This window comes from Leptopilina heterotoma, unplaced genomic scaffold, assembly GCF_015476425.1.
Source record: "Leptopilina heterotoma isolate Lh14 unplaced genomic scaffold, ASM1547642v1 Lhet_31, whole genome shotgun sequence".
Lineage (NCBI taxonomy): Eukaryota > Metazoa > Arthropoda > Insecta > Hymenoptera > Figitidae > Leptopilina > Leptopilina heterotoma.
In genome coordinates, this window is record NW_025111011.1 from 1,136,809 (window position 1) to 1,151,191 (window position 14,383).

Here is a 14,383-nt window from a genome sequence, read left to right on the forward strand (position 1 = left end):
TCCCCTCAAAGAGTTATATTTTGAAATGCAGTTTCAATGTCAACATAAATAAAACAATCAAATAAATTTTTAAACAAGAATTTTTTAAAAATAATATTTTCAAAGTAGTACAAATCAGTGTTTAGTCACACAAATTAAATTTTCAACTTTAAACAACATTAACAAGTACAGCATATCTAATTATAATAAAATCAGTGAGTGTTAATTTTTACTTCTCTCAATTTTTGTCTGGTATTACAAGTAGTAAAAGTCAATAATATAGTCAGTGTTGAAAAAACTTTATTTAATTCAAATAACCGATTGCTTGCCTTTTATGAAATAAATATTTACTAGAATTAAATAAGTTTTATCCAAAAGTTAAATAAATTGTTGGCTTTCGAATCAATTATTTCAGTATTTGAAGCAAATAGAAATTAATTGACTTAAAAACTATCTTACAAATCAAAGTATTTATTTAATAGTATAGGCTATATGAATCAAATAAATTTTCTTCCGAGTTAATAGTTTAAAGTAACACAGTTTTTCAGCAGATATCAAATTGAGATAAAAAAAACGAATCAAAAGTGTTGCGAAGCAACGTTGTAATTCGTGTTTTGTCTGAATTTGATATCCTTGAAAAAACTGTGAAAATCTTATTTGAATTGAAATTTCTTCCTCCGAGTGTTAAAAGGAATGAAATTTTTATCTAAATCAACAAAACTCTCGTTTTATCGTAACAAATAAAATAAGTTAATACCATCATTAAGTTAACTCAACACTTTCGTTAAATGAAATAAACTTTTTCTCCGAGTGTACAGTATATAACATAAACAAGTAAAAAGAAAACCTCTAGAGGTAATTTCTAATACAACCAGACCAGTTATTTATGTATGAGTTTGTGTCTCTTTTGATTCTAAAACTGTCATCTGAGGAATAACGAGAGCAGTTTATACAGTTTATAATGATCACTTTCATCATCGAGTTACAATTACGCGAAACAATCATGAATTTCATTCATGCGTGATGCAGTCATGATAAAATCTTCTAGTTAACTTGAACGACTTTCACGGATTTCGCACGAAAAACTTATTCATATACTAGGTGCATGGGGGAAAGTTTTTTCATTTAAAATCTCATTTTAACTTCTATATTTGGAATAGAAATTTTCTTCAATTAACTTACATATTGTGTATATATATATATGTATTATGGAGTTCTTGATTTAGTATTTCTACACAGTAAAACGTGAAGTGTTAGAATAACACCAGAATGGATTAAAATAATCTTTAACAGTTTAATCCCTCTAGGATTAAATTAACACCAGAAAGGATTAAAACAATCTATTTTGGTGTTATTTTTAACTATGAATGAAATTTTACTTTAAATAAAACACCAAAGTCAACGATTTGTAAAAATTCAACGAATTTAGCTTATCCAGGGAGAATAGTAAGTTAGTAAATTAGTTACTAACTTGCTAACTGACTTAGTAACATATTTACTAAATTCAATTGTGTTCAAAAATTTAAAAAAATTCTCGTCCAAATTTCAATTCTCTTTATAAATAATAAAATTCTTCTCTGATATTCAATTATTTTACAAAATTTTAATCAAATTCTTGTCAAAATTTCAATTATTTTCATAAATAATAACTTTTTTTACAGAGATTCAATTATTTTTATAAATAATAAAGTTCTTTTAAGAATTCAATTATTTTCATAAATAATAAAACTCATTGCAGAATTTAAATTATTTTTAATGCAATTTTAATCGAATTCCTCGAAAAATGTAATTTATTATTCTTACAAATTTTATTAAAATTCGTCCAAAGAATTTAATGATTCAAAAAATTTGTTGATAACATTTTTTATGAGAATTGAATTTCAAGAAACATGAAATTCATAAATTATTTATTTTTGTATTTAAATAATTGAATTCTCGTAGAAATTACTAATAAAAATGGTTTTAATAATGAATTTCAGTTAAAATTTTAGATTATAATTAAATATTAAAAGCATTATAACGTGGATTTTTAGAAATAATTAAATTTTCAAAAAGTTTTAAATTAAATTCATTGAAATTCTTAATTTTTCATATTTTTGACAAACAATTCTGTAGAATTTATTCTTTTTAAAAGTTTAATAGAATTTTTATTGAAATTATTTCAAGTTTCTATATTTTTCAATAAATATTTAATTGCAAAATTTCTAAGTAATTCAAATTTTGTAAAATTGAATTGTAAACGAATGAATTTGAAAATTCTTAAAGAACTTTTTAAAAAATTATTAAAAATAATGGATTTTTAGAAGAATTTTAGTTAAAAACACTAGAAAAAAAATTTAATTTTAGAGAAGTTACAAATTATTGCAGAAATTCAATTATTTTCAAGAGTAATAAAATTCTTCTTAAGAATTCAATTATTTTTACTAATAATAAAACTGATCGCAGCGTTTCAATTATTTTTCATACAATTATAATTGAATTTCTTGAAAAAAGTAATTATGTTCATTCAAGTTTTAATAAAATTCGACAAAAGAAATCAATTATTTAAAAATTTGTGAATAAAATTCTTTATGACAATTGAATTTTGAGAAACATTCAATTATTCAATAAATTATTTACTTTTGCATTTAAATAATTAAATTCTTGTAGAATTTTTTAATAAAAATTTGATATTTATTTCATAAAAATGAATTTCAGTTAAAATTTTAGATTATAATTAAATACTAAAAGCAATATAGCGTGAAGTTTTAGAAATAATTGAATTTTGAAATTATTTTTTTATGATAAAGTTTAATTGAATTTTCTTTTCTATTATTTGAAGTTTTTATTTTTTAATATGCATTTAATTAAAGAATATAGGAATAATTGAAATTTCTAAAATTGAATATTGTAGACAAATGGATTTGAAAATTGCCTAAGAACTTTTTCGAAAATTATTAAAAATAATTGATATAAAGTAAAATTGTAAAGACTCGGAGTTATCGATATCTTCATGTTTTATAGTTATAAAAAAATGTAATGAACTAAAATTTCATTCATTGTAAAAAATAACACCAAAATTGATTATTTTAATCTTTTTTGGTGTTAATTTAATCTGCAACACTTTTTAATACCTCACGATTTACTGTGTAATTAATGAAAAATTAGTTTCTGGCAGAGATGCTGAAACTGAGATTTTCAAATTGCATTAGAAAAAAAAATAATAAACAAATATTTATTTTAACAAATAATTCAAGTTTTGAAAAATTTTCAGTTGTGCAAAATTCTTTAGAAATATTCTACAAAAAAAAAAGTTTTCTTTAAAACTTGGAAAATTAAGTCACAAAGTATTGAAAATAATTGAATTTTTCGAAGAGTTATTATTGCAAATAAATATTATTTATTTGTTTACATATAAATGGGAAAATACTATTAATTTTTTTTTTTTATTTTAAACACAGCATTAATTATTAATTTAAATTCAAAAAGCTTAATAAATAATTTGTATTACAATATAACATAAATATGTAATAAATATTTACTTGAATTTACTCTTTCAAATTGAATTAGTAAAAATGTTTACTAATTTGAATTAGTTACTGACTTTTTGCTTTTGAATTAGTAAATTTTACTAGATTAGTAAAAAAAATACTATTTATTAGTAAAATTTGCTAATTCAAAAACAAAAAGTCTTTGATACATAATAATTATTGAATTAGTTTTTACTAAAAAAAATTAGTAGAAGTGACTATTTATTAACAAAATTTACGAATTCAAAAGCAAAAAATCAATTACTAATTCAAGTTAATATTTCTACTGATTAAAATTTAGAGCAAATAGATTTTATTTAAATCAAATAAATTGTATTTGAGTTTTTGAACCATTAATTTCAGTATTTTTATTTATTTCAGTATTTGAAGCAAATATGAAAAAAGAAGATTGAAAAAAATAATAAAAATAGATGAAAATTTTTTTTTTTGATAATTATTAATTTTCCTGTATTCTTGGAATGCAAAGTTCAAAGTTCATAGTTTACGGAGAAATTGCAAAATTTGTTTTCGTTTAAGTAGAAGAGGCGAAATAATTGATTTGAAAAAAATGTTCTTGTATAGTACGAACTCATTGGATTGTTTTTCTTTTGTTTTCTTTTTTTTTGGCAATGCAACAGCTATGGTCTTGTGTTGGGAGCGGGAGCCGGATTGGTAAAGGAAACAGCGGGTCTAGTGCTGGGTCATTACTTCAGGAAGCGGCTCGAGTTTGTTGAAATGATTGTGCAAGCTGGAACGGGCGTGGGGATAGTGCTCTTCAGTGTTTTCTACCAGGAGGCTGTTGGGTGAGTTATTACTTATTACTGCCTGCATCTCATCTACTTCATTCAATAAAAATGTTTTATACTTAATTAAAACACCCAATTTCATTTTCATGAAGCAAAAACGAAAAAATACTATATAAACACGAAATTTTAATTATTACAAGGAGATACCAATGCAATTATAGTGATAATTCATCTTTTTATATAAATATTTTTTTTCTTTTGGAAATTCACTTGAATTGGAGAAATTTACGATTCGACTTGTGATTTCTTTTTAGATTCAAAATTATTAATTTTTATTTTTGTATTTTAGAATAATAATAATATTTACGATTACACTTTTTCTAAGGATATCAAATTGAGACAAGAAAGGAATCAAAACGTTGCTTCGCAACATTTTTCATTCGTTTATTGTCTCAATTTGATTTCCTAAACAACTGTAATAGTGGTAGTGTTAACGATATTAATTTTAAATTTTACTTTATTAATTGTAGTGTTTACAATATTCATTGTAAAAATTACATTATTGACTGTAATGTTTACAATATTTGTAAATTTGTTTGTACTAATGTAAATTGACGAAAAAGTGTTTTTTAAGTAGTACAAGTCAATATACAATCAGACAAAGTTTATTTTTAAGTAGCATCTCTAATGAGAGGCATTTTAAGTAGTACAAGTCAATCTCTCGTTGGGCAAAAAAAAAAAATATTTTTCAACTTTAGAAAAAAAATGCTAAAAATAATTTTTTTCAAAAAGAGGATTTTAAATTAAAAAATATTTTATTATTTTTCGAAACTACTATACATTAAGAAGTAAAAATAATTGTAATCAGCTCGATCAAAGGAAACGCAAATTTTAATCACTTAACTTGTTGCAAAGGGTATTTTAAGTAGTACAACTCAATGGCCGATTAGGCAAAGTTTATTCTTAAGTAGAATTTCGCCTGAGGAGTATTTTAAGAAAGAGTCAATTGCAAATGAACCAGAGTGAACTTTAATTCGATTTCAATCAAGGAACGTGTAGTTTAAGTAGTGCAAATCAATTTCTCATCAGGCAAAAAAGTATTTTAAAAATAAACAAATTAATTAATAAATTCTCCAAACAATTAAGTAGTGAATATCCAGGGTTGCTAAGCAAACTGGAAACCTGGAAAACCTGGGATTGTCAGGGAATTTTATAAACTTTGAAAAAACCTGGAAAAGTCGGGGAATTTTGATCGAAATCCTGGAAAATTGTTGTTTTCTAAAGTTATTGTGTTTATTCTTGAATTCTAATTTCACTTAAATATTTCAAAATTAATTCAATTTTAAAAGAATTGCGTTGACAATTTTTACAAGTAGATCAACTTTAAAAGATTTTGTACAATTTCCATTTTAAATTAATTTAATTAGAAATATAAAAAAACTAATATTTAAAAAAAATATTTTAGAAACTAAAATTCTTCTGAAATTAGTTAAATTTTTTAATATATATTTAACTAGTTTTATTAAAAATAATGGATTTATAGAAGAATTTCAGTTAAATACACTAAAACAAATTGAATTTTGAAACAATTACAAATTATTGCAGAAATTCAATTATTTTCAAAAGTAGTAAAATTCTTCTCAAAAATTCAATTATTTTTAAAAATTTTAATAAAATTCTTGGCAAAATTTTAATTATTTTCAAAAACTTTCCTCAATTTATTGATTTTTAATATCTACTACTTCAATAAAAATTCCTAAAAGAATTTAATTAGTTAAAAAAAATTTAATAAAATTCTACGCAAACATTTAATTATTTTCATGAATAATAGAAATTTCACAGGAATTCAATATTATTTGCAAATTATTTTCATATATTATTTAATTACTTTCATGAATAATAACATTTTTTGCAGGGATTCAATTATTTTCTTAAATGATAAAACTCAATGCTGAATTTCAATTATTTTTAATACAATTTTAATGTAATTCCTCAAAAAAAGTTATAATTCTTAAAAATTTTATTAAAATTTATCAAAGAAATTTAATTATTTTAATAAATTTTGCTACAATTTATTTATTAGAATTTAGTTACTATTTCCAATAAATTTTTAATTAAATTTCTTTAAAGAATAAAATTATTTTCAAAACTTTTAATGCAATTTTTTACGTAACTATTCAATTTTTTTCAAAATAATTTTAATAAAATTCTATGCAAAAATCAAATTATATGTTTAAAAATTTACGAAAATTCTCGTCAAAATTTTTAATTATCTTTATAAATAATCAAAATTTTTCTCCGAAATTCAATTATTTTCAAAACTTTCAATAAAATTCTTGTCAGAATTTCAATTATTTTTAATACAATTTTCATCAAATTTCTCGAAAAATGCAATTATTCTTAAAAATTTTATTAAAATTTGTCAAGAGAATTCAATTATTTAAAAATTTTTAAATAAAATTCTTTATGAAAATTCAATTTTAAGAAACATTCAATTTTTTAATAAAATATTTATTTTTGTAATTAAATTAATGAATTCTCGTAGAATTTCCTAATGATGAATATTGATTTAAAAATGAATTTCAAATTAAAATCTTTGAAAATTTGAACTTTTCATACTTTTAATTAAGAATTCTAAAGAATTAATTTTTCTCAATAAGTTTAATGGACTTTTTTGTAATTATTTTTTGAAGTTTTAAATTTCTAATATATTTAATTGAAGAATGTCAGAACAATTGAAATTTCGTAAAATTAAATTGTAAACAAAAGAGTTTAAAAATTCACAAAGAACTTTTTCAAAAATTATTTTTAAAAAATTGACTTAAAGAAGAATTTTAGTTGAAAATTCAAGGTATGAATAATCCTAATGATGAAAATAATTTTTAAAGAAGTTTCAGTAACAAAGTAGTAGGTTTTAATTATTATAAAACATGAAGAAAGCGATCACTCCGAGTCTTCGACTCGGAGTGATCGCCTTCTTCATGTTTTATAATAATATTTTTATGTTATTGAATTTTAAATTATATCTTAATTTTTATTAAAAAAATAATGATTAAATATTTATTTAAAAATGAAGTTATTGATGTTTTCGAATAATTTTCGTTTTAAAAACCTGAAAAAATTCCGTTTTTCAATCTGGAAAACCTGGAAAAGTCAGGGAATTTGAAAAGAGCAAAAACGTGACAATCTTGAAATCAATTTATTATCAGACAACGTGCCCAGTGAGAAATTTCTCACCGGTCCAATATCGGTCCAATATTGGGAGCCAAGAGACCGATCATCGGTCCACCAATAAAGGCTCCCAATATTGGACCAATATGGGCTGATGCTTGGGATGTAACGGGATCGCCAAGCATCGGTTGTTAATATTGGTCCAATATTGGCCGAATATTGGCAACCAAGAGAAAAAATTTTTTTAATTAAATAATAATAATAAAAAATTAATGTTTATAATTTTTTTGTTTAATATATTTTATTTGTTTAATTATTTATTTTTAATAATTCATGTAAATAATAAATAATTTATTATTTATAAATTATAATAATTTAAAAATGCAGCAGCTATTAGAAAATAGCATTCTGCAAAAAAATTCTATCATTGAAAAATCAATGATAGGCGAGAGAAATCCGCATCTTTAAATAGATTCGCAGATGATAGACAAGAGATATCCGCGTCATTAAACGGATTCGCAGATATACTCTGGTCTCGCGACGAATTTCTCGATACTTATATACACTGGAGTCGCCGTGTCAGTTGCGAGAACGGTTACAGCGTCCCTCTTTCGGCGGAGATAAGAATTGTCACGTAAACTGCTAAATCGCTTTACCGACCGCCTTATTATACCCGCAGTTTACGTGACAATTCTTATCTCTGCCGCAAGAGGGACGCTGTAACCGTTCTCGCAACTGACACGGCGACTCCAGTGTATATAAGTATCGAGAGATTCGTCGCGAGACCAGAGTATATCTGCGAATCCGTTTAATGACGCGGATATCTCTTGTCTATCATCTGCGAATCTATTTAAAGACGCGGATTTCTCTCGCCTATCATTGATTTTTCAATGATAGAATTTTTTTGCAGAATGCTATTTTCTAATAGCTGCTGCATTTTTAAATAATTATAATTTATAAATAATAAATTATTTATTATTTACATGAATTATTAAAAATAAATAATTAAACAAATAAATATCTTAAACAAAAAAATTATAAACATTAATTTTTTATTATTATTATTATTTAATTAAAAAAATTTATTTAAAAAAATTTTTTCTCTTGGTTGCCAATATTAGGCCAATATTGGACCAATATTAACAACCGATGCTTGGCAATCCCGTTACATCCCAAGCATCAGCCCATATTGGTCCAATATTGGGAGTCAATCGGCGCCCAGCACAACAACCAATATTGGACCGATATTGGACCGACTAAAGTCTATTGGCAATTTCTCACTGGGTGGTTTTAAGTCTAAAAAAATTTTCAGACTCTTCAAAATAAGTAGAAATTGTTACAATTATTTAATATTTTTGTCGCGATCGGAAAAAGTGAATTTTAGTCGGCAACTTTTTAAAAATGTTGTCTTTGAGTAGTACAAGTCAATGTCGAATCAGACAAAGTTTGTTTATAAGCAGCATCTCTCCCAAGAGGTATTTTAAGTAGTACAAGTCAATATTCCATCAGCCTAAGTGAATTTTAATTCAATTTCAGGGCATAAAGGTGTATTTTAAGTGTATAGTGAAAATAAATGTATCGATAGACAAAAGAGTATTTTAGATGAAAAAATTTTTTTTCTAAACTAAAATTTCCTCTCAAAAGTATTTTAAGTAGTAAAACTCAATATATGATTGTTTCAACTAGAATTTCGTCTGCTGACAAGTATTTTAACTTTTTAAGTAGTAAAAGTCAATAAACGATCAAACAGAGTGAATTTAAATTCAGAAATTTCTCTCAAAGTTTTAAGTAGTACAAATTATTGCACGTTTGACTGAAATAATAATTTTCTGTTGCAACTTCTTTTTTGAAATTTTATTTTAAGTAGTAAAAGTCAATGGACTTTGCGACCAATAGAAATTTACATCGCATTTTTTTTCAAAGAATATTTTAAGTAGTACGAGTCAATGCAGTAATTTTATTACTATTTTTTACTGTTAAAAGTAGTACGAATCAGCGTAAGATCGGACAAAAACCTATTTTTAATATATATAAATTTTTTTAATTTTTATTATAGTTTTAATTAATAAGAAATCAAATTTAATTTATAAAGATATTGAAGACAGTTAAATTTAACCAGTAATTATTTTTGATTTGTAAAATAAAAATTTGAAATAAAATTTTAAAATTAAATAAGATATATGTGATTGGACAAAGTCAATGATTATATTCTATTACAAGTTAACACTATCGGGGTATATTCTCTAAGTTAATTGTACCCGATCTTGATTGTGAAGAGACCATATCTCTCTGATTGCACATCAAGTTGAGCAGTTTGGGTACATAAACTAATGAACACCATTTCGAGTATGTGCTGATAATTTGTAGGTCTATTTCGATATGTATATGCATACATGTTTATATAATAATATCCGCACTCAACTGAGATAAAAGAATCAATCAAAAGATAATTAAAGGACTCGAGCCAATTATACACCTTCCAATTAAACATTCATTACATTAACAATATAGTAATATTTCAAAAGCAACAAACAAATTTACTTTTGTCAATAGAAAAGGCGATTGAAAATTTATTTTCATCAACAATTGTATAATTATTGTTTATATTACTACTATTCCATTTATTACTGCTATTCAAATTACAATATTTTTTATCTTCAAATATAAACTTAAATTTTTTAATAATTTCAGATTCGAAATTCAAAAAAATTCACTTATTATAAATTATAAGATTGATTATTATTATTATTTTTATTATTATTATTTCTTTTATTATTTCATTTTAATGGTTATAAAAATAATATAAAATATAAAAAATATTTTCTTTAATTTATATTCAAAGAATGAATTTATTTTGAAGAGAAGCGGTCGTTTTGCCTCTAGAGAAATAGTATTGTTTTATTATATATATAAATAATGAGGTTGCGTTATCAGGAATATTTCTCTTTTTAAAAAAATAATTCCTCAAGGGAAAGTGAAATAGTTAAATACAAAAAAGGCGTCTGACCATTTAGGTTGAAAAACAAAAAAAAACTATTCTTTTTAGTTTCTTATGTAAATTATCAGAAGCTGACAATTTTATCATTTTTAAAATTCCCAACTGAGAATAATTATTAATAATTATTTCTATTTTTTACTTATTATTTATTTTTATTTTTTATCAGTTGACGTTTTTTTATTAATTAACTATTTTTTATCAGTTATCACTATTTCTTATTAAAGTATTTCTTATTAGTTATTAGTAATAAGAAATAGTTAATTTTGTATAGTAAAAATATAGTGAAATTTTAAATCAGTATTTATTTATATAAATTTCGTCTAAGAAATATTTTAAGTAGTAAAAGTCAATGAACTTTAAACCAATAAAAATTTTATACTAAATCAATGTTTGGCATCCAATTCTATAATAAACAACATTTACAAATTTTTTATAAATCTCTTCGCAATATAATTCAATTATTTTTCTAAATAATAAAATTTTTACAGGGATTCAATTATTTTTCTAAATACTAAAATACTTTTCAGCATTTCAATTATTTTCATAAATAGTAAAACTCATCGTGGGATTTTAATTATTTTTAATCAAATTTTAATCAAATTCCTCGATAAATGTAATTATTATTAAAAAATTCATTAAAATTTGTCAAACGAATTTAATTATTTAAAAATTTGTTGATAAAATTCTTCATGAGAATTCAATTTTAAGAAAAATTCAAATATTCAATAAATTTTTTTTTTGTATTCAAATAAAAATTGAATATTCTAGTAGAATTTCCTAATAAAAATTGAATTAAAAATGAATTTCACTTAAAAACAAATGAATTTGAAAATTCTCGAAAAACAATTTTAAAAATTATTAAAAAGTAATGGATTTATAGAAAAATTTCAATTAACACTAAAAAAATTCAATTTTGGAGAAGTTACAAATTATGGCAGAAATTCAATTGTTTTTAGAAGTAATAAAATCCATCGCAAAAATTTAATTATGTTCAAAAATAATAAAATGTATTTTTCTTAGGAATTCAATTATTTAAAAATATATTGATAAAATTCTTTATGAGAATTGAATTTTAAGAAACATTCAAATACTCAATAAATTATTTTTTGTATTTAAATAATTGAATTCTAGTAGAAATTTCTAATAAAAATTTATTTAAAAATGAGTTAATTATAATTTTAGACATAATAATTGAATATTAAAAGCAGTGTATCGTGAATGTTTAAAAATAATTGAATTTTGAAATATTAATATTTTTGAAAAAGTGTAATTGAATTTTTTTTATATTATTTGAACTTTTTATTTTCTAATGTATATTTAATTGAAGAATTTACGAACAATTGAAATTTCTAAAATTGAATATTGTAAATAAATGGATTTTGATAAAGAATGATTCTATAGTGAAATTCTATAGAACTTTTTCTGGGACTATAGAATTTTTTTTCTTTGGAATTTTTAGTAATAAAGATCAATGTACAATACGCCAAAGTTAATTTTACCCCATAAAAGTACATTTTAAGTAGTACAAATCAATATTCTGTCAGGCAAACTGATTTTTACTTTTTTACCCTCCAAAAGAAGTATATTTTAAAATCTACTTTTAATGCGTCAACATAAATCAAACAATCAAATAAATTTTCAAACAAGAATTTGTTTTCAAGAAAGAAAATAAAAATTTTTAAAAATAATAAATAAATAATTTTTATAAATATGGGGAAAAAAATATTTCCTTCAATATATATGTGTGTATAGGATGAATGTATCTTTGATTTCTATTTGAGACAGTTGAGTATACACTTGAAGGTGTATTAGCAATTTGAGGGGATTATTAGTTTCCCAAGCTGTTGATGTAGCTCTTCTATAACAGCGATCTCTGGAATTATAGGTCACTTTGAGAGGATGATATCCGGAACAATGAAGAGAGCAATATGAAATGTAACTTCCTACTTGCATTGCATGAAAACAATCATTAATTTAGTTTTGATAATTACAATTTCCCAAAAGTTTTTATACCTATAAACCGGAAAGTTGTATTCAAAACTTTAATGCGTTTGTTGATTTTATTTTTATTTCTCTTTTTCTTTTGTTCTTTTAATTAATATATTTGCCGATAGAATGAAAATACTTAGCATAATTTTATAAAAAAAAAGTATTTTACTTGTTTTTTTACGTTCTGTATTTTTTTTATTTTCTAACTTTTTTTATCTTTCGTACTTTTTATTTTTTGCGTATTTTTTGTATTTTTCGTACTTTTGTTTTTTCTTGTTTTATATTTTTTGTAATTTTTGTATTTTTCTTATTTTTGTATATTTTATTTTTGCGTTTTGAGTATTTTTTCTATTTTTTGCAGTTTTGAATATTTTTGTATAATTTCCATAGTTTTCGTATTTTTTGTATTAAATTTCTTCCTTTTATAGTAATCACTTTATTTATTTTATATTTTCATTTATATAAAAATACAAAAACTACAAAGTACGAAAATACAGAAATACGAAAAATAAAAAAATACGAAAAGTACAAAAAATACGAAAATAAGAAATATATAAAAAAAAGAAATAGTTAATAATATTGTAAGTTTCAAGTAAATATACATTTTTTTAAATAGGTATTCAACAATTATTTTGTAACGAATAAAACTTATTTTCTTTTTATTATTGAAATATGTATTTCACCAAAAAAAAAATGTACGTGGAAAAAACAGTTAATAAATTTAAATAGATGCGTAAATTTTTTTGTTTTAAATTTGTCGAGAATTAAGGAGATAATTACATTGCACTTGAAAGTACTTTCTTGAATAGTAGCATGCATTGTATACGTAAGTATATATAGGGAATGTTGAAAGCAAATTTGTATTTTAGTACAAAGACGGGAAATTTGATTTAATTAAACGTCGGGGTTTGGAAGCAAACGAATGTCTTTGCTTTTGTGTAAATGCGGTATTTAGAACAAACATTGAACAAAGTAGAAACTCTATCAACCAGATTTGTAATAAACCTCAAGTACAGTAATTAATTTCCATTTGAAAAATTACGCTACTCAATTTTAGATTATCACATTAGAAAAAATACTATGAAGAAAAATTTTTTCCTTACAACCATAGATGAAGTCAACTTTTGGAATTAAAATTTATTCTCAAGATTTTTAATCTCAAGGTTTAGATTTAGACAAAAATGATTCCTATAATGTAAATGATTAACACTGTTTTTCTAAGGATATCAAATTGAGACAAAAAAAAATACAGAAAATAATTAATAATAATATTATTAATTATTAATAATATTAATAATAATAAATAATATTAATATTAATATTAATATTAATATTAATTTATTATTAATAATATTATTTATTATTATTATTATTATTATTATTATTATTATTATTATTATTATTATTATTATTATTATTATTATTAATATTTAATATTATTTTTAAGTGGGCTTAAAATAAGAATTTATTTTTTTATTAATTTATTTACTTAAATTGTTTATATTTATTTATAAACGATATTCTTATTATAAAAAAAAAGAAAATTCTTCATGATTATTTATTTATTTACCTAATTTGTTGACACAGGTTGGCATATACTTAATTTGTGAATCGTGATGGTACTCTCTCGAAAGTTGGCTAACAAACGTTAGCAAATAATCGACACTGTGTGAGTTGAGTGTTTGTTTGTATGTGTTTCACAGCCCTGTCGCGCCCACACTTTAAGCGAGTGCCAAGTTTATTCGTCAACCTTGTGCTCCCTGGCCCAAAACAAACATACAATTCAGACACACACACACATTTAAAGGAAAAGAGAAAGAGAGAGAAATATATACGCTTCAAATGAAATTGAAGGAAAAACTGCTCCCCTGAGAATTTTCCGACAGTTTTCAAGTTCAATGTCCTGTGAGAGGAGTATTTTAAGTAGTACAAGTCAATATCCGATCAGACACAGTGAATTTTATTTTTTCAATTTCAAAAGCAAAAAAAAT

At 22.7% G+C, this 14,383-nt stretch overlaps 1 protein-coding gene across 1 annotated transcript in view; it reads left to right on the forward strand.

Moving 5' to 3' along the window:
• The window catches only part of LOC122504655 (monocarboxylate transporter 10), a 198,626-nt gene that overhangs the window by 148,848 nt on the left and 35,395 nt on the right, over positions 1 to 14,383 (forward strand). Inside the window, exon 7 of the mRNA XM_043615850.1 lies at positions 4,127 to 4,291. Within this exon, the coding sequence (XP_043471785.1) occupies positions 4,127 to 4,291 (165 nt within the window). The remainder of the gene's footprint in view (positions 1 to 4,126; positions 4,292 to 14,383) is intronic.